The sequence below is a fragment of the Lathamus discolor genome, chromosome 6, assembly GCF_037157495.1.
Source record: "Lathamus discolor isolate bLatDis1 chromosome 6, bLatDis1.hap1, whole genome shotgun sequence".
Lineage (NCBI taxonomy): Eukaryota > Metazoa > Chordata > Aves > Psittaciformes > Psittacidae > Lathamus > Lathamus discolor.
In genome coordinates, this window is record NC_088889.1 from 88,058,704 (window position 1) to 88,085,717 (window position 27,014).

A 27,014-nucleotide genomic window follows, 5' to 3' on the forward strand; every position below is an offset into this window, starting at 1 on the left:
TTGTGACATCCCAGTGTCATGTTACTATGATAGAAATTTGAAATAAGAAGCAGCACAAAGTGCAAAGTTTGGGATGAGCTGGGAGACAAGAGCACCCTGTGGAAATAAGCTTCAGTTTTTCACTAGCAAAGCAATGAGTCCTTGTCATATTCAGGAGAGGCTGTTTACTATCCATACAGCTAAAGTAGCAACCCAGCCCTTCTCTGAGAGGGGAAGAAGTCAATGCAAGATGGAAAAGACATCGTACTCTTTAACTCCACTCTTATCTGGGAGCAGCAGATAGGAAATCATAAGTACATTAATGCAAACAGCATTTGTACCAGCCAAGTAAGGTACAACTAACAATCTATTTTTAACAATGCTGACACTACCCATGCTGCAGAAATACTAACAAAGAGCCTCAAGTAATAACTTCCCCTTAGATTTCTTTTTACAGTACTTGCAGCATTCTCTGAGCAGGCATTTATACAGTGTGTATAAATAGGCAGACACAAAAACCTATTCCATCTTCCAGAGAAGAGAGACGCTGGTTTATTCGCACTTCAGAAAATTAAATGCTTATCCATCTGTGGAATTATTTTTGAATGAATAAGTTTGTAGACTTTCTTTAGCTGGGTTATTGTTTGCTCTTTTGGAACATTCTTTGCTTTCACAGTTGTTTTGTTCTTGCTACAGAAGAAATACAGCAATGTGTATTTTTCTCCCTGCTGAGGTCTGAGGCAACCTTATATTATAAAATAACCAGAGACTGATAATCACAAAGGCGGCAAAGGGAAAGCTGCACTTTATTTAGAAGAACATCTGTGCTATAAAGAGAAAATCTTTTCTTTTGATACAAAAATATTTCTTTGGATTCTGAGCTCTGCTGTGAGTGGTTTTTGCCCCGCTTTTTTATTTTACAGTACTCTAAATATATAATGAAATTTTATTTGCTTCTGAATCTGTGTGACCTGAACAGCTCTACTTTTATTAAGGATTGTATCCCTTTATGAAACAAAGTGGAAAAAAAGTAGCATGTTATGGTCAGGGGATGGAGAACTTTAGACCATATGGAGTGGACCTGAGGCCCCTAATAACCTATTTCTCAAAATATTATTCTGACAAGTCACTCCATATGTTTGGTTGAGTTAGCTGTTGGAAGATGGCTGTGGGGGATCTTCTCGTTTTTTAGATCTGCTCTCTTTGTGTAAAGTCTTGGAAGCAGCAGACCTTTGGGAGCAAGGTAGCAATCTGGATCCCAAAACATGCTTCTTGTAGATAAAAATATATATAAATAGAATGCAGCAAGAGTTGACCTTGAGCTTAAAATGTTGCTCAGTGAGTGCATCTTGGTTTGATGCACTTTAGTAACAAACCTGATTATTTAGTTCAATGTTATAAATATCTTCTACAAAGTACTCTCTTTTAAGCCTTTATAAATTGTGGTGCCCAGGATCTGAGGACCAGCTTTTAAATTTGGTTGTTTGGGGATTTTTTCCCTTTTAACATTCAAATGATGTTTATATATAAGAAATTTTAATCCCTGTTCTTAGAGTGGATTTTCTGGAGAAAGCTTTGATCCACACTTGGCTTATACAGTAACTGTAACAATGTGCTCACATGACTTTGAGTGTCTCTTATGTACACTCTTTAGATCACGATGGCCAATTTGGTGGCCTGTGCACCTTTACTAGCACCAAATGTCTATGACACAAAAGCCTTTCCTTTTATTGTGAAGAACAGATCAACTGTGGGGCACTTTCAGCTTTGTCTTTTGCCTTTTCTCAGTGAGGGCAAGTTTGAATTCTTCGATCTTTCAGGAAGATCACAGATCCTTAAACAAGCAGCCAGGTGCAGTAGATAGCCAGGACTAAGGAAATCCGCTAATACTCATTATTTTAATGGATTTGCCGGGTATCTAAAACCTAATAAAAACTCCAACTTTAGTATTAATTTTAACTTTATCAGGACTGTTTGTCAGATGATCAGTATATATGTGCAAGTGTCTGCTTCCAGTGTACTGCACCACGATATCAGGTTCATTTAAAAGATGCTACAAAGAAATCAATCTCAGAAACTCACACATGATCAATTGTGCGTATTTGTTTTATGCTCTACAGAGCATATTTAATCTTAAATCTTCCCTGTGAAAACAGTGCTTCGGTTATTGTTGTGGTAAAATAAATTCTTGAAGGCATTTCTTAAATAATTTCCCCTGAAGTCACTGCAGATGCTCTTTATTTAAGTCTGGTGAAGGACAGATGAGAATTATGTGGTTTTCTTTCTTTTCTCTCTTTTTCTTTGTTTACCACCCTTCATTTCTAAGTAGAAAAGTGTTTAAGCCTGTTACGAGTAGGAGAAGCAGCAAGTAGATTGTCAATGGTTGTGATTTTGTTTGTGCCAAAGGAGTTAAGAAATGCTTTTATTAATAAAAAAATGAAGCCACGTATGAAGATGCATTTGAAAATAGAAGGCAGCATTTTATTGTCTCCCATTTCTCTTTCTTTGTTCCTGCTTGACAATAAACTAGAATCCACTGGTGAGAATTGCAGCATCTGAAATAGCAGCAGTTCTCTGATGCCTGTAACACAGCCATGTCCTTAGCTCAACTTTCCTTCTATATTTCTTCTCTCTGCTCTTGTCTCACCACTGAATTTTGCATTTCTGGACGTTATGATTAACTGACAGCTCTATTTTATTTAGCATCCAGTTTCTGCTGTGAGATTTACTAACTTAATTTACTTTTATTAAGAAAGCAAGCAGTACATACCAGGTATGTGAAGGGCAGAGCTGTGAGATGTTACACGTTCATTTTTGGCCTTAGCAGAAGATGACTCTTGCTGTCTGCTGCAGAAGCCCCTGCAGCCACTGCCAGATCCCTCAAACCTGTTTCTTCCTCCTAGATGCATGCCTGTTTAAATTTAAAAGGATGCTTCACTTACAATGCAGTAAAGCACATCATAAAAATATATAGCCTCTTAAAAATCACTTCCACCGATGAGTCATTGCAAAATCTTTGTAAACATGAATGTGTTTTGGATCATACCGCTAAAATCCCGCAGCTCCTGGATGCTGGCTGCAGAGGCTCTGTGCTCTACCTGTTGCCTCTCACACCACTTTGAAGCTGACTTTGAGGCTAATAGATCGCACTGATAGACCATGGATATTTTTTCCCTCCTTTTAACTGCTCTTGATTAAGATTACACACTCTATCCACTTACAGAGCCAATATTACAGCTATCTGGTGAATTGAAAGCCACCTGAGTGTTCTTTAGTTAGAATAGCTTGAGGCTATATATTTTTTTTCATGTTAAAAGCTCTAATGATGTGCTGGATGATAAGTTTCTAGGCAGAAAGAAACCCCTCACTGTGCATGGAGGAAGGTCAGGTCAGTGACAGAGATGGAACTTCCAAATTGCTCTTTTTGCAGAAGGAGTTGCAAGAAGGGAATTTCAGAGTGTCAGAGCAGAAATATGGTCTGCTTTTGAGTTTAGCTGCTGAATCATCACAGGGAGCTGTTTAACTAAGTGGTGGCTTAATTTCCTTAAACCTACATGGGCCCACACTAGAAATTTGTTTTTGAAGTAGTCCTAAAATACAAAGTGAGCTCGTAGACCTCAGGTAGTATAAAAGAGGAGGAAGAAGTGTTTTATGGAAGGCTTACCCCACTAAATATAGACATTGCTGTGTTACCTGCATTAATGGCTTGTAGGAAAAGGGCAAAATCAGGAAAAACAGCCACATCTCCCATCCGTGTCCCAGTCTGTGGAGCAGAACTGGTGAGAGATAAGCTGGAGAGACTGTGTCACCATGAACCATCTGGCTGTGATGCCTTTCCTTGGGCACTGCATTATTTCTTGTTTATGGAAATGTATTTTCTGTTTGTTAATCAACTATACTTATGCCCCTGTCTCTCATTATGCCCAGGAACAGACCCTAAAAACTCCCTAGAAGGTTCTGGAAGCTTTTCAGCTTGCATTTCAGCTTGCATTTTAGGCTTTGTCCTATCTGATAAAATATATAAAGCTGCTCTTTACTGTAGTGTCTGCACACAAAAGGGTCTAAGTTGTCTTGTGGATAGAGTTGAGTTCTCCAGTAGGCTTTCCCTAGGGCTGAAACTAACACCTCTTGCAGTCTGTGTGAAAGTCCTTACAAAGGGGGGGAAAAAGCTGTTACTGTATCATTTGTTTAAAATTTGGAAACATTTATAGTGTCATTCTGGCTTTTTGTGTTTTTTTACCCTTGCTCCTATCCTTTTTTTTTTTTTTTTTTTTTTTATATATTGCAGTGGATCCTTTCAAACTTGTCAGACAAGAAGAGTTTGGCTTGTTAGCTGAGTAAAATTAAGACTGTGAAGGAGCATGATTGTTTTCTATAAATACTTTAGGATGGAAACATCACAGAGGGAGAAAATAGCTATTTAAGCTAAAGGACAGCTTTGGCAGAAGAACAAATGGGGTACATTGGCCATTAATACATTTAAGCTGGAACTTAGGAGTGTTTTTAACAGATTGAACAAGAAAGCTCTAGGAAACTTTCCAACCAGAAAAGTGGCGTTAAAAAACTCAGTATTTTTACCATGGGCCCCAGTACATTCAAAATGGGATTGCATGATGGGATGTCAGAGAGACAGGGAGCCAGGCTGACCCAGGAGGTGCTTCTAGTCCTCTGCTCCAAACAGTTAGCAGGGTGCTCCATACATAAAATATCTTCTTGCCAATATTTTGCATGGTTAATACATATTTTCCGTTTTCATCAAATCACAGAATGGTTTGGGTTGGAAGGGACCTTAAAGACCATCTAGTACCACCCCCCTGCCACAGGCAGGGATGTCTTCCACTACAGCAGGTTCTCCAAGCCCTGTCCAACCTGGCCTTGAACACTGCCAGGGATGGGGCAGCCACAGCTTCTCTGGGCAACCTGTGCCAGTGCCTCAGCACCCTCATTGTAAGGAATTTCTTCCTAATGTCTAATATCAGTCTCCCCTCTGTCAGTTTAAAGCCATGCTCCCTTGTTCTGTCACTATGGGCCCTTGTAAAAGGCTCCTCTCCACATTTCTTGTTGGCTTCTTTAGGCACTGGAAGCTGCTCTAAGGTCTCGCTGGAGCCTTCTCTCAGTCGGTCTCCATAATAGAGGTGCTCCAGGACTTGGAGCATCTTCAAGGCCTCCTCTGGACTCACTCCAACAGGTCCACATCCTTCTTGTGTTGGGTACCCAGAGCTGGACTTAGGTCTCCAGGTAGGATCTCACAAGAGTGGAGTAGAGGGGGAGACTCATCTCTCTCAACCTGCTTGTCACACTTCTCCTTTAAGGTTCTGTTTCTATAATATATATCTACTTAAATTAGGAATATATTTTCATTCTCTTCAAACCAACCATCAAGTACCTGAAGTTCAGTGCGTTTTGCACTGCTTGCAGAACTGCAAGCCTGACTGGGTAAATCATGCATTTTATAGGTTAATTTATTTGGGTAACTTTATTTTTCAAAGGTAAATGCATCAGAAGTTCTGTTGTAACAGATAGGCCTATCACACAGGCGCAGAAGGGGCGGATAGAAAAGGAAGGAGTGCAGATTTCAGGCAGTGCTTTATGACATGGGTGATTCAGCCAAGATTAATTCATGCAAGGCTTCCTTGACAGTTGTCGATGACATGTTTTCTAATTGCTTCTCTTTACCATATCCCCCCCTCATACACTGGGTGTTTAATCTGTGATCCACTTGCTGGATTTTGTTCTGATTTTTATGATTTTATTCATACCCTATCCTACCCCTTTTATTTTACTTTCAGGGGAACAAATCATGTTTGATCTGATATGGACAAAGCTCAGTCACACCAACAAGAGTATATTGAGTCAATAAATATAACTGACCTAGATCATCCCTTGTTTTGCTTGTATTATGTTTTGTAAACCCTTTCCATATCTAATGTTTTATTCATATGTCATGATGTCTGATGTCTGGATCAAGATGAGGACTCGCTGCGATTGATTGAAACAACTAGGCCATTTTCCCTATAAAAATGATCCACAAAGCTAAGTTTTTATGTTGTTGCTTATTTACTTTTTTGAGTCTAATTTCTCATAGGTTCAAGATCAGAAATTATGATAATACATACATGTTTGAGAAGTCTTGACATATCCTCGGGTACTGAAAATTCATTACACCAACTCTGTACCATTGCATTGCTAATTATTTTATAAATACATAGATTTGACTCAAAAAAAACTCCATATGGAGTTTAAATGTTATTCATCAAACTAAACAAATAGGACCAAGAATCCTCCCAGGATCTCTGTTTTCTTTATGTCTGTAAATGTGAGCAAAGACCTGCACAGTTACACAGTAATGCACAACAGCATCACTGTTTTCTTCCTCTTCAAAATGAATGCAGTCCTTGCTAGAATAAAAGTGGAAAAAAGGAAATGGTGACTTTTTATTATCTCAATACTCTTTTACTGTATAACCTCTTAATAATCACACTAATAACTAGGGAACGGTGAGACACACCATTTTTTAGGATGGAATTTTATGATTGAGAAATCCACTTTTTTCATTATTTTCATAATGCTTCTCTATAGTGCCTGCAGGTCATTGTCAATTTTGCTAGTCTGTTGATCAGGCTCCAGTTCCTGTGGTGTGCCTTTTACTGCAAAGGGGAGGGAAAATTAATCTATTATTCATCAGGATCCAATTCCCATTGTGCATGTGGTACTGGAAAGGGAAAGGGGCATTAATCCATTATGGGTTGATAATCCAAATCATCTGCAGGCTGTATCTGGGAAAAGTGAAATCTATTCCGTTAGATAGTTTGTATTTGTAAGGACTTTTTATTCCGTCGAGTGATCTCGAGATATCGTCTGATTGTCATTTCTCCTCTTTTCTCATATTCTGTGGTACAGAGGCAGAGATTGCATAATGATGCCACAAAGTTGAACTATTTATGTGTAATATTCTTTGCTATTTGTATTGGACTCCTATCTCACATTCTGCTTTTTCTAATATAGGTATCTATAATTTTGTAACATGAAGCTTTGCATGTAGCCTGCATAGTAATTGCAAAGGCATTTCTGAGTACTGTGCAAGTCTGAAAGTCTATAGGAAGTTTATGCTGAAGGTTTTCTAATCTTTTTCTCCCAGGATAACTTATAAATGGTTTCAGAGTTCTGTTAAAGTATTCAATTTCTCCGTTACCTTGAGGGTAGCATACTGGTGATCCTTCTGTGAAATGTTTTTCTCTCATAGACAAATTTCATAATATGAAGAAGTAAATCCATTTTTTGGATGCTGATTACTGTGGATTTTGTAAACAGAACACTGAGAAGTAACTGCAGTAGTAACCAACACTAGCAGTCAACATCACATCCCACGCTCTACCCCATACTAAGTAAATGAAGGGTATCTTGGCGATGATTATTTGGGCAACCCTCCCTCCTCCTGCTCATGGTCACCTTGTTTGTATTAAGTGTCTTTGGAGGGTTGGGACCTATAAGCCAGCCTCAAAAATAAGACTTATTTTTCTCAGGCCTGAGCTCAAGCTATCGGTTCTTTTCAAGAGAGAAACACTTTCTCTCACCTTCTATTTAGTCTGGTTTGTCTCATATCTCTCTTGAGATATATTTGAGTATTCATTGAAGGAATATTCTTAATATTCTGCACTGCAAACACGGGTATAGATAAACTTTGCACGCCATAATGTAAAATCTGGGAAAGAACCTAATGTTTACACATTTCTGAAGGGAAGAGCACCTTTTGTACCTTCAGTCATACAGCCTGAGAGACATTTCATCACTCTTGGGAAAATCAAGCACTCAAATGGTTTTGATAAAGTCTGTGATCTTTATACCTGGTAAATTATAATATTTAAAATTCTCCATACCTCACAAGGCAATATGTGTAGAGAGATAAAAACACTGTCTTTTCAGAGATGATAGGTCAGTCTGCTTAATTATTGTAGTTAAATAACAGATAAGAAATTTTACAGCTCATCAGTATTAAAAAAATCAGTGTAATAGACCACTTGGGATGGGGTTCATTCTTGGTTAGATGGAAAGGGGAAGTTCAGTGTGATCCTGTATTGGCGTTGTGCAGTTACACACAGAGGCTGGTGATAAAACCAAATAGACTGTGTGAGAAGCGTTCACCCTTTCCTTTCCCTCTTCCCTCTTCCCTCAGTATATCTCTCCTTTGTGCAGCATTGCGGATTCTTGAATTCCAGAGTCTAGAGAGGAGTTAATATTTAGCAGCTGCTTCAGGAGGCGCTGGGGAGGGGAACCACTGAGAAACCTGCAAGGTCAGGTCCCTCCCCTTGTGAGTCTCTGGTGTTACAATAACCAGCCCTCAAAGGCTGGCTGTGTTGTGCCTGAAGACACTTGAGTTATTGGCCCCTAGTGCACACTGGTAATAATTAAGACAGGGTCTAATAAGAAGGTCTGGAAGCAAAGGGAAGATTGGAAATACTGTCAGTGCTGTGGCTAGAATAGAATGCAAATAAAGCAGAATGTGCTGGGTTTTGGAGAAAAGTCCCTGTTTGTATTAGGACTCTTGCCTGCAGCAGTCCTTCTGTCCAGCCATCTATTAACGACTGGAATCAGGATTAAGAGTGCATGCCTTAAGTGTCCTTCAGTGCTGTTCAGCCTTGTTTCTGCAGCTTCCTACAAGCTCCCCATAGGCTTACTATGTCTAATAGCGAGGCATCCCTTGGCTGCAGTAGTGGGGTCAGTGTCTTTTCCTTAAAGTTGCTTTGCTTTCTTAGCTGAAAGTAGGGGTTCACAAAGCAGACAGGAAGGAATGATCTTTTCTCTCAGAAAACATAGAGTATGGGGGGGAATGGTGGTCGTGTGTTAGCAAATTAATGTCACTATAACTGTGTTCTTGTATGCATTTGTATTGCTCTCCCATTTCAGTGTCTTTGATAAATATTTTCTTCAGAGAAACTAAAGCTCAGTCATTAAATAAAGGATAAATGGGCAGTTGAGCAGTTCTTAAATAATGTGAAATGTCTGTGGGATGGCAGGGAGGGGAAATGGCTGGTGACAAATGCAGAGAAGCTGCCTGAGGGAGAGGAGGAACAGGTGGTGAAAAGCCAGAAGAAAACAGCAAGAGACCTAGAAAACTGGGACAAGAAAAAGTCTGAGGAAGTAAAAAAAGGAACAGTGATGAGGAGACAAAAAAAATCGTTTCCTACAAAGGATTTTTCAAAGAAAATGCCTGTTTACCAACAACAACATTCTGCATTGTACTTCAGTGTAACACTAGTCAAGTAACATCATGTCAGTGTAGTGATTTAAGAGCTGTAGGGGAAGGATAGGGTGGCTTTATTGACAGGCGGGATAAGAAACCTGGAAAGTCTGGCTAATTTTTCTTTATCTGATAATTTGAAATAGCTCTCTGCCTTCCAAGGCCAGACTGAAACCTCATTTGCTGCGTCACATCATCAAAACGAAATCACAGTGTTACTCCTTATCTCTATTAGGAGGCTGGCTGCTCTGATATTCCAACTTGTGGATTTCTTACAAAAGGATGACGTTCTTAAAGGTGGAAACACAGATCCCACATTTACAGCCTTAGTGAGATTTTTACTCTAAACTAAAACTAAATCATCCTTTGATATTTTGATCAGCCACAAAACAAAGCTGCAAACTGTGGGAACGTCCCTGTTGAGTTTTATTTGGCAAAACAGGGGCCAGAGTGAATTGCGGCAAGTGGTTTCTTTATGCTGCCAAGGGAAACTGTCTTTGAATATGAATATACATGTAACTGTTTAGGTAATAGTTTGAAATTTTGTTGTCCTGTACATGCTTGTACATCTGCAGCTGACCTTTGTAGGTATATTACTTAGAATCCAAGCAGTAACCATTTCGATGAGCCTTGTGTCACATCTGTATTCAGTCACTTGCTCAAAAGCTTAATCAACAGCCTGCTTTTAATAGATTTGTTTCAGGAATGGTACAAAATGAAAATATGCACATACTTTATTTAGATTCTTGTTACGGTCAGTAAGAAAGTTAAATAAACCTCACATTTTCCTGGTTGCAGGCAGAGTAATGTGCACTGCTATTGCCCCTGCTTATCTGCTTGATGCACAATGAGCCGCTTGCATATGGTGAACTCATAGAGGTTACAGCAAAGCTGGCTTCTCCAGCTGGTTTTAGTGGGGTTAGGCCATTCTTCAAGGGAGCTGATAAGTCAAAGAAGTGGCTTTCCTCTTTTCCAGATGGAGATAAGAAATGCTTACGGCCAAATCAGTAAATTGGTTGTTGATCTTTTAGCATTTCCTGTTGTAAACCTTCATCTTGTGCAGAAGTAGTGGTGACCAATAATGCTGAGGTTATTTCCTCTTATCAGTAATAAGCTACTAATCTGATTACTGTTTGTTTTCTATTTTTTCAAGTACTATCTGAAAAATTCCTGCCATGAATGCCTCTAGAAACGCCATGGAAATCTTCATAGAAAATAAATTTGCTACCTTATAACATCATATTCCCAGGAATGTTGTTGAGCAGAAGTAAAATCTACTAAAATTTGTTTTCTGAGATCCCATACAAATTCTATGTAGATGCCATGTCGGGTCAACAAAGTATATTTATGGGAAGAAATAAGTATGTGCTTACCACTTCTTTAGGTCCTATTTTTGAATGCTTGAATTTATCCAGAAGTGTGGATGGTATTAAAATTTTAAACTTGTGCTGCATGCTGTCATCTCCCATAGTTGCTATTTGCCATCAATTACAAAAACAGCAGTAGGTAAAAATTTTGTCATTCAGTAAGTCAGAAATCTGCTAATCTTGAACTCTGAGCCCCGTTACCAAAACCTCTGTCTACCCAAAGAGTGAAATTGAAAGTCAAATAGCTTTTGGTGTGCTGGGTAGAAGAGAAGCAAAGAATATTCTATCCATTTTGTAATATTTAGGGAATTATCTTAAATGTCAGGGTTCATACCTTGCATTTGACTGTTTCCCATTCTGCTTAATGGGCATGGGTTAGCCTTCTTTACAGAAAACATCTGATGAACTGGATTGCTTTTCCATCAGTTTAGTTTTATTTTCATTCCTTTTCCCTATAATTTGTTTATTGGATTCTGGATTCTTTAGAGAATTTTATTACTCTGTTATTCAAGCTAAAAAATAGCTAATTTTTCTTTCCCAAATGAGTTGCTGCAGTTAGATCCAAAGCACCTATGAATACATGGGTATTTTAATTCACTTACTAAATGTATACAGAGAAAATTTACAAGCAGCTTTTTTACCATTTTTTAAGTGTCTCCTGACTGTTGCATACGCTAAATTATTTACAGTATGATGCCTCACAAAAGAGTAGCAGATTTGGGTTATTTACTTTCCTGATAAGAAAAAGGGATTGAAGTTGCTGTGATATGCTGCTTTGTTAATTTTATATTTGTTCCCCAGTGTGTAAAATCTTTTTAAAGAACTAACATGAGTATTGGCAGGCTCTTTTGAAATGGTGTGGAAGTGGCAAGATTAAACAAAACATGAAAAGGTCTTAAAAATATAAGTCAGCAAGTGTTTGATAAAAATAAAAATGCTCAACAATGGAAAACCTTTAGGATGCTTAATTTATTTGCTCTCTATTTGAGAATGGCCCCTGCACTCCATCTGGGAGTAGTTCTTGTGAGTTATGTGTTTTGAGTGATCCTGAGCTGGGTATATTGAAACTGTGTGTTTGTACAGTTAATGAAAGCCATTGAAAGTGGTCACGCTGAAGATCTCCCCTGAATGAGGAAATTAAAATCCAGGATGAGATTGAAGAGTGAAATTTGCAGCTGTATTGCTTCACAAGATCCTTTCTATGGAACCCATCAGTCCTCCCAGTTTGCAGATGTATGGGGTCTTCACAAGGTTTGTTTCTGCCCATGCAGGTGCCACAGACCCGTCTGACACGGTGGCTCCCGTCATCGTAATCTCTCCCCAGAATACCAGCATCGTAGCAGGGAGCAGCGAAGTGACTCTGGAGTGTGTGGCCAATGCAAGGTACTGTAAAAGCCACAGAGGGGTTATAAGGAGCTAATTTTAATGCACTGTCTCTGTTGGAGAAGGACGTAGAAAGTTATTTTCTTTTTTGTTGTTTTTAATTTAATATTTGAACCACAATTCTTGCTCTTCAAAGTAACCTTATGAATAATCTTGTTTGTCCAACATTAGTGAATTAAACATACTGATTTTTGTGGCCAAATAAGGATATAGGCAGAGTTATTTTTCCACCTGGTACTCACAGAGTAAGGCAAAGTAGTATAGTATTGTTGGATTAGCAGACATTATCCTAAGGAAAAACTTATGTTAAAGGTTAGTATTTCAGCTGTATTGCCTATTGACATGGAAGGTGATATTGTTGAACAGTCTGAGCTCCTCAGTAAATAAATTAGTGAGGATCTATGAAGTAATTTATTAGACACTCATTTTACAGTGATTGTTCCTCAACTGTTCATAATGCACTGTAATATAGAGTTCACAGCATTCCTCCTGTTTCCATCTCGTTGGCCTTGAATAACATTAAATTCTAGTGGAAGTAGAGGGTTGAGGTCCTTGGATGATGAGCAGACCAACTGATTCACTTTCTCCTATGAGGGCAGAGATGTTCTTGATATGATTAATATTGTTTTGGTAATTGAGTTATAATGAAAGCACTTCCCGTGCAGCTGATTTCCATAGCAGTATTTACTCCTTTTGCTTAGAGAAATCAAATTATTAGCACTTAAGTTCTATTGCTGTATCAATTATCTGTACTTGCCTAATGCCACTTGAGTAGTCTCTAGTCTTCATGTGTACAAGTTATATATGAATTCACTGCTTAATAGTGAACCTTGGGGACACAGGAAACAGAAGTTTTGTAATTTGGATCTAACTGCAGCAAGGTTATTCTGTAATATATATGTTGTATTGTTGTATTCTTAGTTTTGTTTGTGTGTTTAAACCTTGGCAGACCTCTGGAGAGACTAAGCATGACCTGGAAGAGAAACGGAATAAAAATAACCAGTGGCATTAGCAGTTTTGGGAGACGACTCACTATCACCAACCCGACCTCTGCTGATGTGGGGGTGTACTTCTGTGAAGCAAAATTGAGAGACAGCACAGAGGAGCCAGCAAGAGCAAGAGCCTTCCTTTCTATAATGGGTAATTCTCAAGGCAATGTGTTTTTTAGTAAAACAGTCTCTGGACTTGAGGTATATAGGAAATATACTTGAGGTATAATAGGAAATAGAATTGATATCTTAATATTTCATTGACCTCACATTTGAACCTTTCTTCAGAGAACAGAACAAAGGAGGTGAAGGAGAGTTATCTTCCAAATTAATTCAGCTGTTCTTCCCCATGAATATAAATTCATTAAATAGATTTTTTTAAACACTGACGTGATTCTAAATCCCCTGTGAAACTATACACTTAATCAGAACTTGGGGAAATACAATAGGAAAATCCTTATTGAGCAGCTTCCATCTTGGCTTTTAGATGCATTAAATCCTGATTAACTCCCAGCTTGCTTACACCTAGTTTTAATATGTCAAGTGCCTGTATTTCCGAAAGAAGCCTTTTAGGAGTACTTCTGTGTGTTGTCTGTTCCAAGTGCCAGTCAGGGGTCTTAAGGATGTTCCTGAGCACCTAGGCAGGCAGATATTAGTGAGGTAACAAAAGGAAAAAGGATATGCCATTAAAATCAGTGCTACACGCTAGACCTTCAACTCCAAAAGAATCTTTGTCTGTAACATTTTTAAAAGGACACTGGTGCCCTTTCACTGCCTGTTTCCACCATCACAACTGTGCTGGAGTTTTGTTGTAGCAAGGAGGTTGTAGTTTGGTGAAGGTAGTTACTATGTATGTCATGTCCTGATATATTATTATATCACACAGTGCAGAGTTTTTTAGGACTTTTAAAATAAAAGAGATGTTTTAGAATAGAGGCCTTTAGATGTTTTAAGCCACAGCTGATCATGTAAAGTCTGGCTTTTACCTAACAGTCCCATAAATAACTGTCCAAGTGTCCTGGAGAGGTTATTACTCTGTCAATGATGCAAGTTCTTGGTGTTGATCAGAATTCATGCGCATGCATTTCTGTAGTGCACTGCAGAGGGAATTCAGCATGCAATTCTCTAGATTCTTTTGGCCTTGTGAAAACAGTTTTAAAGACTGCTGTATGGTCTCTATTATAGTAGTTCATGCTAGATGAGGAAACAGCTCTTCTCTCTGCAAAGCACTGTTCCAGGCTCATTGGTAGCACTGTGTGTCTATTATATTTATTATCTACTAGATAAAGCTTGGTTCCAGTCTTTTTCTTTGTACTTTGGTTCTTAGAATTATTACCTTGTGGCTTCTCTTCCCTTAAGGAGCAAAGACTTATTTCACTTATTTATGTTATTTGTTTAAACTCTTACAAATAAGATTTTACTGTAACTAGTTTAATTTTGCTTCTGTGCTGTCAGAACCAGTCTAATGCGATACTTAAAGCAACCTCTTGATTAATGTAAAAGATTCTTTAATACAGTTACAATAAAACTGAGAAACAATCATCAGGGAATCATTAAACTTGCAGTGCTGCCTTTCTTTTAGTAGCGTACCTGCTCTCTTATTTTTAAATATTTTATTTATTTCTTATCCGGTTTTAGGGGCTGTCAGGGAATAAAGTTATGAAAAGGCCTGTAGATAAGAACAAGCAGATGAAAGAAAGCAGAAACAAATTGGTTACCAATTACTTTTATTTCTTTCTGATGGAACAAGACACTTCAGTTGCAGGTGTTTACTCAATGTGTCAGCAAAGCCTGATAGATTTCTTTATTTATGAGTTTCTTAAGCTGCAGGATGGATCTCTAATTCTAAACAGGAAGGCAAATCAAAGGATTACTAGTTAATGCATAACTTATATTCTGCCTTAGAATTCTTGACTGGATCTGGCTGTTGTTTAATTAGTCAAGGGACAGGTTATAGAGGAAAGATTCAAACCTAAGGATTTTTGCAGTGTATCCCTCACAGTCTATTGGAGTAGTACTTACAGAGTATCAAGTATTCTTGTCCATTTGCATGCATAAAATATTTGTAGTGTGTACATGTTGATAGTGACCTGATAATGAGCTGTACTTTTTGGGTGAATAACACAGTGTGGACTTAATAAGGGGTCTGACTAACAGAAGACAGAAATTATGTTAATAGAAGAGGTTTGTTTTCAAAGTCATTGGGAGAAATCAAGTACAGACCCTCAATAATATGGTAATGAGAACTTTTGTGGATTACTAGAGAAAAATATTTTGCTGTGGACAGGTAGAATAGGAGTAGTGATAAAAAGATGCATTAAAGATATCACAAATACTGAGTTAATCAAAGCTTTTTTAAAAAATATATTAGTTCTTGACTTTCCCAGCTAAAAGGAGTCACAGTGGGCTCAGATGGTGACAAGAGCTTTATCAGAAGACAGTGGAACTTAGTACAAGGGCATATACTCAGTTCAAGTTATTATCTCTGACCTGCAATATTATCTCTGAAGCTTTTTCTGACTGTTTCTGAGAGTACATCTTGATTTGTAAATTAACATTACAATAACATTTGAAAAATCTGAATCTGTAATATAATAGAGTAGCATTGCAGAAGGAAGAAGAAAATCCTCTTGTGTTGCACTGCAGCTTTCTTCTGACTGTGGCAAAGAGCTTTCTGACATCTTCATATTGTTCCAGCAAAGATAAACTGAGGTGGTTCCAAACCTTGGTTTTATTAGCTGCAGTTGCTATAAATTTTTAAAGGGTAGCATGTTCTTCACTTGGCAGAGTAACAGTTTGGGAAAGATTTGTTGCAGATTAGATAAGAGCACATTTGTTTTATCACTAACAGTTTGAAGATTAAGTAATTTAAGGAGTCTTCTCATGAACAAACCAATTTGAAAACTGAGCCAATCTTAAATTCTTTTGCTCCAGTTCTGCAAGTTCCGTTAGCGACAAATTGCAATAGTAATTTTTTTTTTTAAGTGACTGTTCTATGGGAAATTACGAATTTTAGGAGCTTAAGAAAATGAAGAATGAAACCTTTCCACTACATGAAATCCATACTGCTCTTTAAATTAGATGCAGTCAGAAAGTAAAATCTGAATAAAATGGGGACAAAAACTATTAGGAAGAATAGGCTGGTATGATGAGGTTGTACAGAACAGAGTGCTAAAGCCCTATTGGCCTGTCTGAAGGAATAGGATGGAGTAAAGCAGAATGACAGCAGAGGATGTTCCTTCTTTTGGGAAAACTTTCTGCCCAAAGAACTACATTAATAGACATATTCTCATTTTGGTGTTCCCTTGGGAGAATTTTTACATCCCAGCTGGATAGCTTTCTTTCTGAACATAAATAAGGGAGTGTTGTAGGTCTGTGTCTATCTTAAAGGCTACCCTGGTTCTCACTGGGTGTAAAGGAGGCCTGAGGACTGGCAGCGTTCAAGGCCAGGTAGGACAGAGCCTTGGGCGACATGGTCTAGTGTGAGGTGTCCCTGCCCATGGCGGGGGGGTTGGAACTTGATGATCTTAAGGTCCTTTCCAACCCTAACTATTCTATGACTCTATGATACAGCTTCATGGGATTCAGGAAAGCATCAGTAAAACTGAAACGTTAGTATGGAGGGCCCTGGCTAGGTTCTGAGATGAACTATACGGCTGTGCCACTTCATAGTAATTCTCCAGGAGTATCCAGATGCAGAAGGGTCTTCTTTGTGCATGCCATTGTTCATGAATTTGCATTGTATGTATAACTGCCAGAAGTTTCTTTCCTCTGTAGCTAGCCACCTTGATACCATGTGCTCAGATCTCTGGAAAAAATAGCTCTAGGTCTTTAGCTTAGACACTGTGAAACTCTACAAATGATGTCTTGAAAGCAGAGAAAGAATCTTTCATGATGATTGTGTTTATGTATTGCACTGATGAATGCCCAGCCTGTCGCCAAGCAGATGCCCAGCCAACTCCCCCCAGTTTATATACTGAGCATGGCATTCCATGGAATAGCCCTTTCGCTAGTTTGGGTTAGCTCTGCTTGCTGTGCTCCTTCCCAGCTTCTTGTGCCTCTCCTCGCTGGCAGAGCATGGGAAACTGGAAAGTCCTCGATCGAGGTAAGCGCTACTGAGCAACAAGTAAAACATCAGTACGTTATCAGTGTTATTTCATACTAAATCACTGGCATAGCACTGTACCAGCCACTAGGAAGAAAACTACCTTTATCCCAGCTGAAAGCAGGACAATTAATTTATGGTAATGCTAGGGAAAGGCTTCCATTTTTAAGGCACAACTTTCCTCTTAAACATGCAGGCCTGAATTTCTGAGTGATGAAGGAATTTCAGCTTCGGAGAAGTCCCTGAGGCTTTCTCTGTTCTTTCTGACTTTCATTTATGTATCTGGGATTAGGTCACACATCTCCAGTGCAGCTTGAAGGGTATGTAACGGATGCTGACTGCTATCTTTTGAATGTTAAAATCAGTGACCATGTAACTCTGCGTGGGGGAAGTTAGAACTGTATCAAATTTTGCAGGCTCCCAGGGGTTTTACAGAGAGGCTATCTTTTCAGTGATGTCTGTAGTGCAGAAACCCCCTGAAACCCTCAACTATTAAAAGCATACATTTATATTCAAATATTCTTTCTCCCCTTTGCTTGTTCTTGACCCTTTAGTTAAGATCAAACACCAATACAATACAGTATCTGTTTCTTTCAGTCTAGTAGGCGATGTGACCTCTCTCATTGCATAGCATGCTGCACTGCCAGCAGCATGAACTCAGTGTAATGGGTCCTTTCCTATTCTGACTATTGTCATTCTATAATTTCAAAAAAAAAATTGAATGCTTCACCTGATACAAACAGACTACTGTCATTCCTCGAAATTGCAGTGTCTGGGGGCTTGTGTCTGGCATGTTATATAGCTTGGAAGACATTGTAATTTCACCACACATATTAAGTTTCAACACATGATTATTGCCTACAACAATAAATGTTCAAATTCATACTGTGTGATTCAAAGCAAGCCTTATAAATATGCAATAAAGTCATATATGCAGACAGCCAGAATGCCCCTTCAGAATGCCATCTGACCCCTATAAATATTGCTGTGCTTTTATGGCCTCTTTTTGATAGGTATTCACCAGGTGGTGCATAACCCAAACTGAGATACCCTGAATTTTTCACTTGCAATTCATGCTGGGCTACAGGCCCTCAGGCACACACTTGATGTGCAGATGATAGATCTGACTCATCTGAAAAGAGAGAAGCCTAGATTTCAGTTGTCTAGCACCTGTGACTAGAGCTGTTTCTTCCACAGCCTGAGTTCTGTTGAAACCTCACTGCAGAGGACCTTCTGAGCATCCATGCTGCTAGAATAAGACACATGCATGTGGAAAAGCAGCAGAGCTTGCTTGGAACTCAGTGTTTCATTTCCATTAAAGCCCTAAGAGTATACCTGCCGTGATTCTCTTGTTCCTTAAATCATCAAGACTAATTTTCCATTTATATTAGACTTGGGATGCCACAGAAATTAGGTCCACATGGTATTCTAGAGATCCCAGAATTTCCTTATGAATTAGCCTTGTTTCTGTCTCCAGGCAGCAGAAGTAGGTAGTTAACAATCAGTAAATTGTAGAGTTGCTTCTGGAAGTTTTTCTGTGTATGTGCTTAACACACAAGAATAATATCCAACTCCTCTATGTGCAGTTGTTGCCTCAGCCTCTTGACCCTTCTGTGTCAGTTGTAGCATCTGGCAGGGCTTCTAGCTGCTGGAATGGCTGTGAGAACTGAGTTCAGCAAGCTTTAGTGTAAGGGAAAAGGTGGGTCTGGGCTAGATGAAGACTGGAAATTGTATTTGTTGGCACATCTGTTGGTCCCTGAAAGTCCTCTGGGAGCTGTCTCTGGCCATTAGATTGCATCTTTCTGCTGCTCCTGCTCTTTTTCTGTCTCTTCTGCTTCCATTTCTCCCCTGCTTCTTTCAAGAAAAGCTGATGTGACTCTTCCTTTTATAACATTACATTCCTTCTGTTTGCTAAATGACAGTTGTCACTGACTTCAAGTTCCTTGTCAGGTAATTCATTGCCTGATACCTGCTCACCTAAGCATCTCTTAATGTAGTAAGTTTCTTCAGGGTGGTAGAACAGCCTTTATGGGATTTAAAGGAAGGAGTGCAAATTGTAGGAGAGGATTTTGGGAGAGACACTGTGAGAAAAGACTGTATAAATATGCCAAGTATAACTGCAGGAACAGCGTGGAACAGTAGCAGTGGTCATGAAACCACTAACATCTTTGAGGTCACATCAAGTGCTTTGCAGCTGGACTGCAGGCCCATGTTAAAGATAAATCTGCAAATTCATCACTGCTGTGAGAATATGTTGCTGATCTAGGAGAAAGTTTGGGAGCTGGTAGTTGAAGGTTGCCTGTTAAGGTCAGAGTGCCTTACAAAAGGGAGAGTGGAAGATGTGCAGTCAAGGGCCTCCCTAAAAGGAGAAAAATACACTTGAATCTCACTGACTGAAGAGACATCTACAGAAGAAGCCCAAAGTTAGAAGTGAATGTCTGGATGTAGTGTATGTGTCTGGATGCTGTTTTGATCCTGTGCTGCTTTGGCCACCTTTCACCTTTGCCTCGCCTGACGATCGGATTAAACGGCCATAGAAGCAAGGACACTAGGCTAAAAGTTTGAAAATGAAAAAGACAACATTCTGAAAAGTGGAGCACAAGGAAAACATCAGGCAAGGCTTGGAAGATGGTGTGAGAAGAAAGGTTGTACTCAGAGCTAAACATGGACTGAGATGAATTACAGAGGATTCAGCAACGTAGTTGATCAAACATGTCAAATTGTGCCATCAGTGAATTTCAATTAAATGCTCAGCTTTTCAATTTGTTGTTTAGACTAACGCATGAGATCATATGCAATAAATCACAACTTATTATGCATGTTTATTAATAGCTTTATATTTAGGCTGTGAGGATCAATAATGTTAAAACATGTATATTATTAGAATATAATACATCAGGGAGGTTATTTTATTGGTTTTGCTGGGTAAATGAGTATTCCAGGCTATTCTGCAACCTCCCTTCCTCCTCTGTGCAGGATGTTTAAGACTTATATTGATTGACTTTATTTGGGATGGATACAGAATCGTAATAACCACAGGTGCTCAAATAATACCCCTGTTCTATACACTCCAGCAAGTATTTTACTGTAGTTAGTGGGAAGGAGGGCTAGGAAAGGGGGTTTTGTGTTCTAATCTGATGCTTACTGACATATACCTGCTGGTATGTCATGTCATCCATGTGAGATGGTAGCAACACTTGCTATATGCAGGTGGTGGCAGGAGAAATAAGATTTTGCAGGATGAAATCACGTGATTTTGGTTTTATTTAAGAAAGTATTAATGTCCTATCAATAATACAAACTGCACATCTCATTTTCAGACATGTCTGATGAAGAGATTTGAAAGAGGGTCAGTTCAGATGACCTTGGATCTCATTATAGCGTACTACGTTTTTTCAAACATACTTGATTGCCTTAAAACTGAAAATCTGAGTAACTTGTTCTCCCAAGCTACTTATTATTGTCTTTTCTGTATTTTCTAAAACTTACGAGTAAGTTTGTCTACGCTACAATAGAACTCTAGTTATAATCAAATAAAATATTTCTAAAAACAGCGCTCAGATGATAATTGCATTGAACAGACTATGACAGCTTTTAGTTACCATGATAATTACTGCAACCTTAATGCCTGTGGGACTTTGACATGATGCTCTTCAATTTTATGCTGCATAGAAGAAAGAGTTACATGACAGCATACTCTACAATTTCTGAAATCTTGTCTTTCTTTAATTAAATGTCTAATATCTTTTCTTTAGTCCTAATGATAAAGTGTGGATTTTTATTATTATTACTAGGACTTCAATTAAAGCATTAAATCTGTTTGCTTTCAAGAAATAAAACAGTTGAGAAGAATTTTTTTTAATCATGCTGCACTTGTCCTCTGGTGCCAGTTTCCTGACATGCTATGGTACTTTATTTGACATGCTTCATGCCTTCAAGAGGTGGAATTTAGTTCAGACACTGAAGCAAACTATCTTATAAAATGGTGTGTTGTAAAAATAAACCTTTATAAACCGCTTGGGAGGGCCTTTCTGAACAAAGAATTAAAATCTTCCATGATTCAGGCCTATAAAATGAAAAGTAGCCCCTGCTCTGAGTATTAATTTGCAGTGCAAACCCCTAAATCTTATCTTACATTGACCTGACTCTTTGGTATTCCATGTAGCAAAAAATGGTTGGCTTCTTTTTATGATACTTCTACTACTGAAAATAATCCCTCCAAATAGAGACAAACTTAGAGACACTGAGACTAGAAACTAGCCTGTTTGCAACACACTATTAAATGCAATATGGGGAGGTGGGGGGTGTTATAGGATGAATATCTTTAAATCAATAGCAGTTTTTCATTTTGCTGTGACTTTGCTTGTTTACTCCTGTTTGCTTTCCCCATTCTAAAGAACCACCGTATTTTACGGCTGAACCTGAGAGTGTGATTTTGGCTGAAGCAGAGAAAGACGTGGACATCCTGTGCCAGGCAATGGGTAAGTGCATAGGTGTTCCATCTTGGATGTCTGTAAGACATACATGTATATCCAGTACTGAAGAAAGCATCTTATAGAAACATTTAATGTTTGAAGGCTTCTGCCTTGTTGCTTATCATCAGAGAGTCCAGGTACAAGGGTGAGGGATGGACTTTGCCCTTGGAAAATTGGACAGTCTTTGTAGTTCACTTCACACAAGTAATGCTGGCACGTAAATGTCTGTCTGTTGGGCAGGGCTCCTGCTCCTTTCCCTCTGGTAGCCTGCCTTTGCTGCTTAGTTGTCACTATGTAATAGACATCATTCTCCTGAGCCAGAATACCAGCTGAGGTGAACGTATGGTTATGGAACCCATCATTTGCAATGTAAGCAGTATTGTCAACAGTTCCAATGTTCTTTTTTCTAAACATTATGGAACTTTCATACAAATAGAAATGTCAGTAACTGTAGCATTTAAATGTAGTTAAGAATCCCCCAGGAGGCAGCTTTTAATTGACAGGTTTTAATAACATAAAAAGCTTCAAATGTCTGGAATTCCACCTAAAACAAAGTGGATTTTAAGATCCAGTTCCAGAGAAACAGAAGCATCTCCTGTTTTAGCACTCTGGTGAGACAGGAAACATCTTGTGATCAGAGCACGTTTGCCCATGTCACCAAATTGCTCCATGACTTTGGCAAGTGACTGACGTTCCTGTTGTCTCACTTTCCCCAAAGCTGAGTTTAACAATCAATACACATAAAAGTGTCATGAGATCCTCAGGTAGAAAGTACACAGCCTTGATTAAAGGCGCACTCAAACCTAAGAGCTTGTTTGGATGGGTTCTTTCTCCCGATCGGTGCCAATAAAGTTATTAATTGTGTGATTATAATATTTCCACTGTGATTTAAGCTTTTTTTTTTTTAATGCTTTAGGTAGGAAAGCCCCAACACTGCTTTTTTACAGGGAAGCTTTCCAAGTAGTGTGATAAGCAAACGCGTGTGTAAGGGTGCTCTGGTTGATCTAGGATTTCAGAAGCCTTTGATCAGATCCTTATGAAAATGAAGCTATGGGGTTACAAGAGGCAAGGTACCGTTTACCGAGGTGAACAGCTCCGCAGAGGCCGCCTTCAGCACTGGAGCGTGGGGAACACGCAGATCGCAGGAGTCTCGTTGCTGAGGGACCGCAGGGAACCCAGGGCCCCCTCAGGGCCCCCTCAGGGCCCGAGCGGAGCCGGCAGCGGTGCCTGACAGGGGCGGCGCCGGGAGCGCGGGGCGCCTCAGCGAGTTTGGGCGGGAAGGAGCGCGGCGAGCCTGAGGTAAACTCAGAGAGAAGGGGCAAAAGGATGGCGGCCGCTCTGCAGAAAGCGAAGGAGACGTGCTTTCTGCTGGCCTTAAAGGGCGTGGTGACCCAGGCAGAGGTCCCTCATAACCGTGTAGCTGCCCAGAAATAAAAACTATTTAGGAAAACAAAATTCATGGCAAAAAAAAAAAAAAATCCAGTAAGCACTGTGAAAGAGAGCTGTGTGTATGCAACCTCTGGCTCAGGAAGCAGCTGAAACACAGATTACCGGAGCTGAGAACGTGGAAATAGCTTTGTGTCCTTGGGCTGCTCTTGAGTTTGTGCCTGAGCATCCAAGACAGGATGATTCCAAAGGATGTAACTATCTAGATGCTTATTCTGACTGTGTGTCACCAACCTCATGTTTCAGCCTGCATTATGACAATTATATTGTTATTTTCTTATAGGAAAAGATATCTCAAGTAGCAGAATTAAATCTAAGTGTCGTATCATTAGAGAAATTGAGTTAAAAAGCATTTTTGGGACATTTTTGTTTCAGTGCTGCACAGCTATTTGGTGAATCTGGACTATCTCACTGTCACTGAAAAACCCTACCTGCTGTCTCAGATACCTTTCATTATTACAACAAAAAAAAACCCTAAACCTGGAAGAATTGGGAAGAGAAGAGGTTGACTTCTAACTCTTTCTTCTACCCTAACTCTGAGCCGTTTAGTTCCCAAGGGGATTAATAGGGGCCTCACAAGATGAGGTCTTACTGGAGATAGCAGCCTTCCAGTACCTGAAGGGGGCCTATAGGGATGCTGGGGAGGGACTCTTCATCAGGGACTGTAGTGACAGGACAAGGGGTAACAGGTTCAAGCTGAAACAGGGGAAGTTTAGATTGGATCTAAGGAGGAAATTCTTTCCTGTGAGGGTGGTGAGGCACTGGAATGGGTTGCCCAGGGAGGCTGTGAGTGCTCCATCCGTGGTGGTGTTCAAGGCCAAGTTGAACAGAGCCTTGGGTGGGATGGTTTAGTGTGAGGTGTCCCTGCCCATGGCAGGGGGCTGGAACTGGATGATCTTAAGGTCCTTTCCAACCCTAACTCTTCTATGATTCTATATAGGAACCCTTACTAGACAAAAACCATTTATTCCTGCTGAACTCTTCTAGCGCACATCCAATTTGCTGATGAATGTGGTGCAGGAGCATGGAAACTTGTTAAGTATTGGTAACGCAGACTTACAAGGGGCAGGTGCTAATGCTAAATACAGAGTTTTGATCCATTATTACCCAAATCTGGCAGTTGCCAGCATTTAAAAAGAGGGTAAATGAAGGTGGCTGCCTCCCTGCTCTGAGCTAGGAACTATAATAAAGTACATGGGGAACTGCAAAGCTGCCCTGTGCCTTTGCTGCAAATAGGAAGACAGATTGTATTTCCCCCAGCCCCATCAAGTTCTGTGCACAAAGACCATTTGCCAAGTCTTGGTGCACTTTGAATGTGTGAGAGACAGATTAATTCCACAGTATAAACAGAGATTAACTGTAAATAAAATTGCAACTTGCACAGACTAGCTTTATACTTCCCTGTAATGGAGTTCCAGTGTATCAGACTGCACGGTAACCATGCTCTGCTGTATATCTCTCAGCAGCTGCTGATGCTGCCTGCATTTTCAATGGCTTTCCTTTGAATGCTTTTTCTTATTTGCTTATAGAAAGTATAGAGCTGCAGGCAGCGGTGGTGGTGTCTAGGGAGAGCAGTTAATTGGACTTTAGTTCTACCTGTTTAGACAAGAAGATGAAAAGATGCTTTGGGGATTCCCCAGTAACCCACTGGGATCTAGAGAAGGCCATAAAAAATAAATAACAAAAATGACAAAGGGAATATTTCGAGTCTTTTATCCAGGTTCTTAAGTAAGTTAAATTTGGCAGATGGGAAAACTGAACCTCAGATTGCGTAAATCATTTGTCCAAGGTTAGAGAGAAAGTGGCAGAGCCAGCACCAGAGTCTAAGGTTCCTGCCTTGCCTTCTCCTCCATAACACTAGATTGATTTGTCTGTGAGTAAAAGAATAGTGCTGCATATGTGCTATAAAATAAGCTTATTTTATTTGTTACTAGTCTTTTAGACCACTCTAACCTCTCAAACAGTAAGGTGGGACTGATGCTGCCTGGGTAGAAAAGCATAGTCCAAAAGATCTTTTAAGTGTTTTCTTCTGTTCATATTTTTTTTTTACTAGAAGTGTTTTAGAGAGGAAAAGAAACAAAATTCTTTTGGCAGTGTGGGGAGAAGAAAGGCTGTGGGTAGGAGAGCGGGAGAAGAAAGGAAGCTGATTTGAGCCGTTCTTATAGCCAGAGATGTAGCAAAGTGATAAAATGCATACAACTTGGAAGACAAATATCTCTGGGAAGATCACTACAGCCCAAATGAATGCTGTTGACGGGCATCAGAGTGCTTAGATAAGATCCTATTATTCAGACTCATAACTTCGAGTAGGGTAACCGAAATACAGAAAACTAGAGATGGTAATACTCGGTTTGTCAGCTGAGTTGGTGATAGGAAGGTGTATTTCTCAGTGATTATAGGATTAGAAGGTTTGCCAATACTGTTAGTAGAATGGGATTTATGGAATGACACCAGTGTTAAAGGTTCGAGGGTACTGAATGCAGGATTTCATTATTTCCTAGGTGCCTATCAAGGCTAATGTGTGCGAAAATGGAGTTGCTATTATTTAAACTTGAAATCATTTCCAGGCTTCTCAGCATCAGGAGAACTATTCCATTTTGCATCATCTGTTTCTTCATTACTCAGTGATAATTTGTATTTGCCCAGGAGGATTTTCAAGAGATGAATAACACTCTCACCGAGAATTCTGAACATTGAAATTTACGCTAATTCTGTATATGGGCTGTTGTATGAAATTTAAATTACGCCTATTGCAAGCATACACTACATCTATCTTCTGTCAGGCAGTGCATTCTATGTACTGGATTTCTTCCTGAGATGATTACCTTCAGGATTATGAGTACATTTTATTTTATCAGTGGAACAAAAGCATCAGAGGTGATTGTAGTAAATTATACGTGTTTATGAAAGTAACAGGAGCAATTCAGTGTTGATTTTCAGTCCTTCCATACACTGTTTGTATTTTCTCTCCAGGAGCTGGTATAGCTTTTGTCTGTATTAGTAAGTACACTGAGAGAAGATATGAATGGAAGTATGATATGATAGTATTTAACTTCAGGATTTTTAAGATTATAAGGATGATAATATAGATCTTCCTGTAGTGTTTTCACTGTGAGAACCCTTAACTCATTGCCTACATTGCAGTAAAATTCATTGTCTGCAGACACTCAATTCATCAGTGACATCCCATCCGTAATACTTCTGTGATACCTGGCTTTTTTCTGTTTAGGTAAATTGCACTCATCCATGAATTTTAGTCCATAGTTCCTTGCCTTATTACAAGGGAATGTGAAGCTCTGAGGTTTTAAGTCAGAAGTATTCAAAAATTCCTACCAATTGTGAAAATGGCATGTTTGCAGCTGAGATAACTTAAATCAGTTTGATACCCTTGTGATCCTGTGATTATCTAATCACAAAATACATGCTTCACTTCAGATCCCTGCATAGGGCCCTCAGCATTTGATCAGTTAAGGATTTCTGGGATGTAAAGATAAAACATTGTCTGATAAGAGGAGTGGGATGGGAACATCTGTGTATGACTGTCCTAGGCCACAACATCTCTTGAAGAAAAGATAATCCTACACTGTTTGTATATACTGAATTTACAGCCACTTCATCCCAGCTGACTGGGATATGACTGCAGCAAAAAAGTGTATAAAATAACTGTGTCAGGGTTTGTAGAACATGCACATGAAAGAAAACAGGAGTAAATGGAACTGCAAGTGATGTTTAGAGTAGCATTTTTGTTTCTCCTAATGTCTGCGTTTGTCAAATAACAGGTGAAGCTTGAGAATGAATAAAAATTAATTTAAAGCTGTCCCATTGTTGGCAACATGCTCTTTGTACATCAGCTCAAACTAAGCTGCCAAATTAGGGCTTGGATACAGCCATGTGAGCACTTAATTTTTTATGTGTAATTTGCCATTTCCTTTTTATTTTGACATCTTCATTACAGTAGCACAGAGAAATCTTATTTGGGATGGAAAAGTCTTACAGAACTGCTGCATTGCCATGCTGCTGCTGTTTAAGTAA

General features: G+C 39.2%; 1 protein-coding gene across 3 annotated transcripts in view; it reads left to right on the plus strand.

The window, feature by feature from the left end:
• SDK1 (sidekick cell adhesion molecule 1) overlaps window positions 1-27,014 on the plus strand; it is a 420,202-nt gene that overhangs the window by 245,763 nt on the left and 147,425 nt on the right. For all 3 annotated transcript variants that reach the window (XM_065684560.1, XM_065684562.1, XM_065684561.1), the window contains exons 7-9: window positions 11,856-11,967; window positions 12,917-13,107; window positions 21,459-21,542. In XM_065684560.1, coding sequence (XP_065540632.1) covers window positions 11,856-11,967; window positions 12,917-13,107; window positions 21,459-21,542 — 387 coding nt within the window. The remainder of the gene's footprint in view (window positions 1-11,855; window positions 11,968-12,916; window positions 13,108-21,458; window positions 21,543-27,014) is intronic.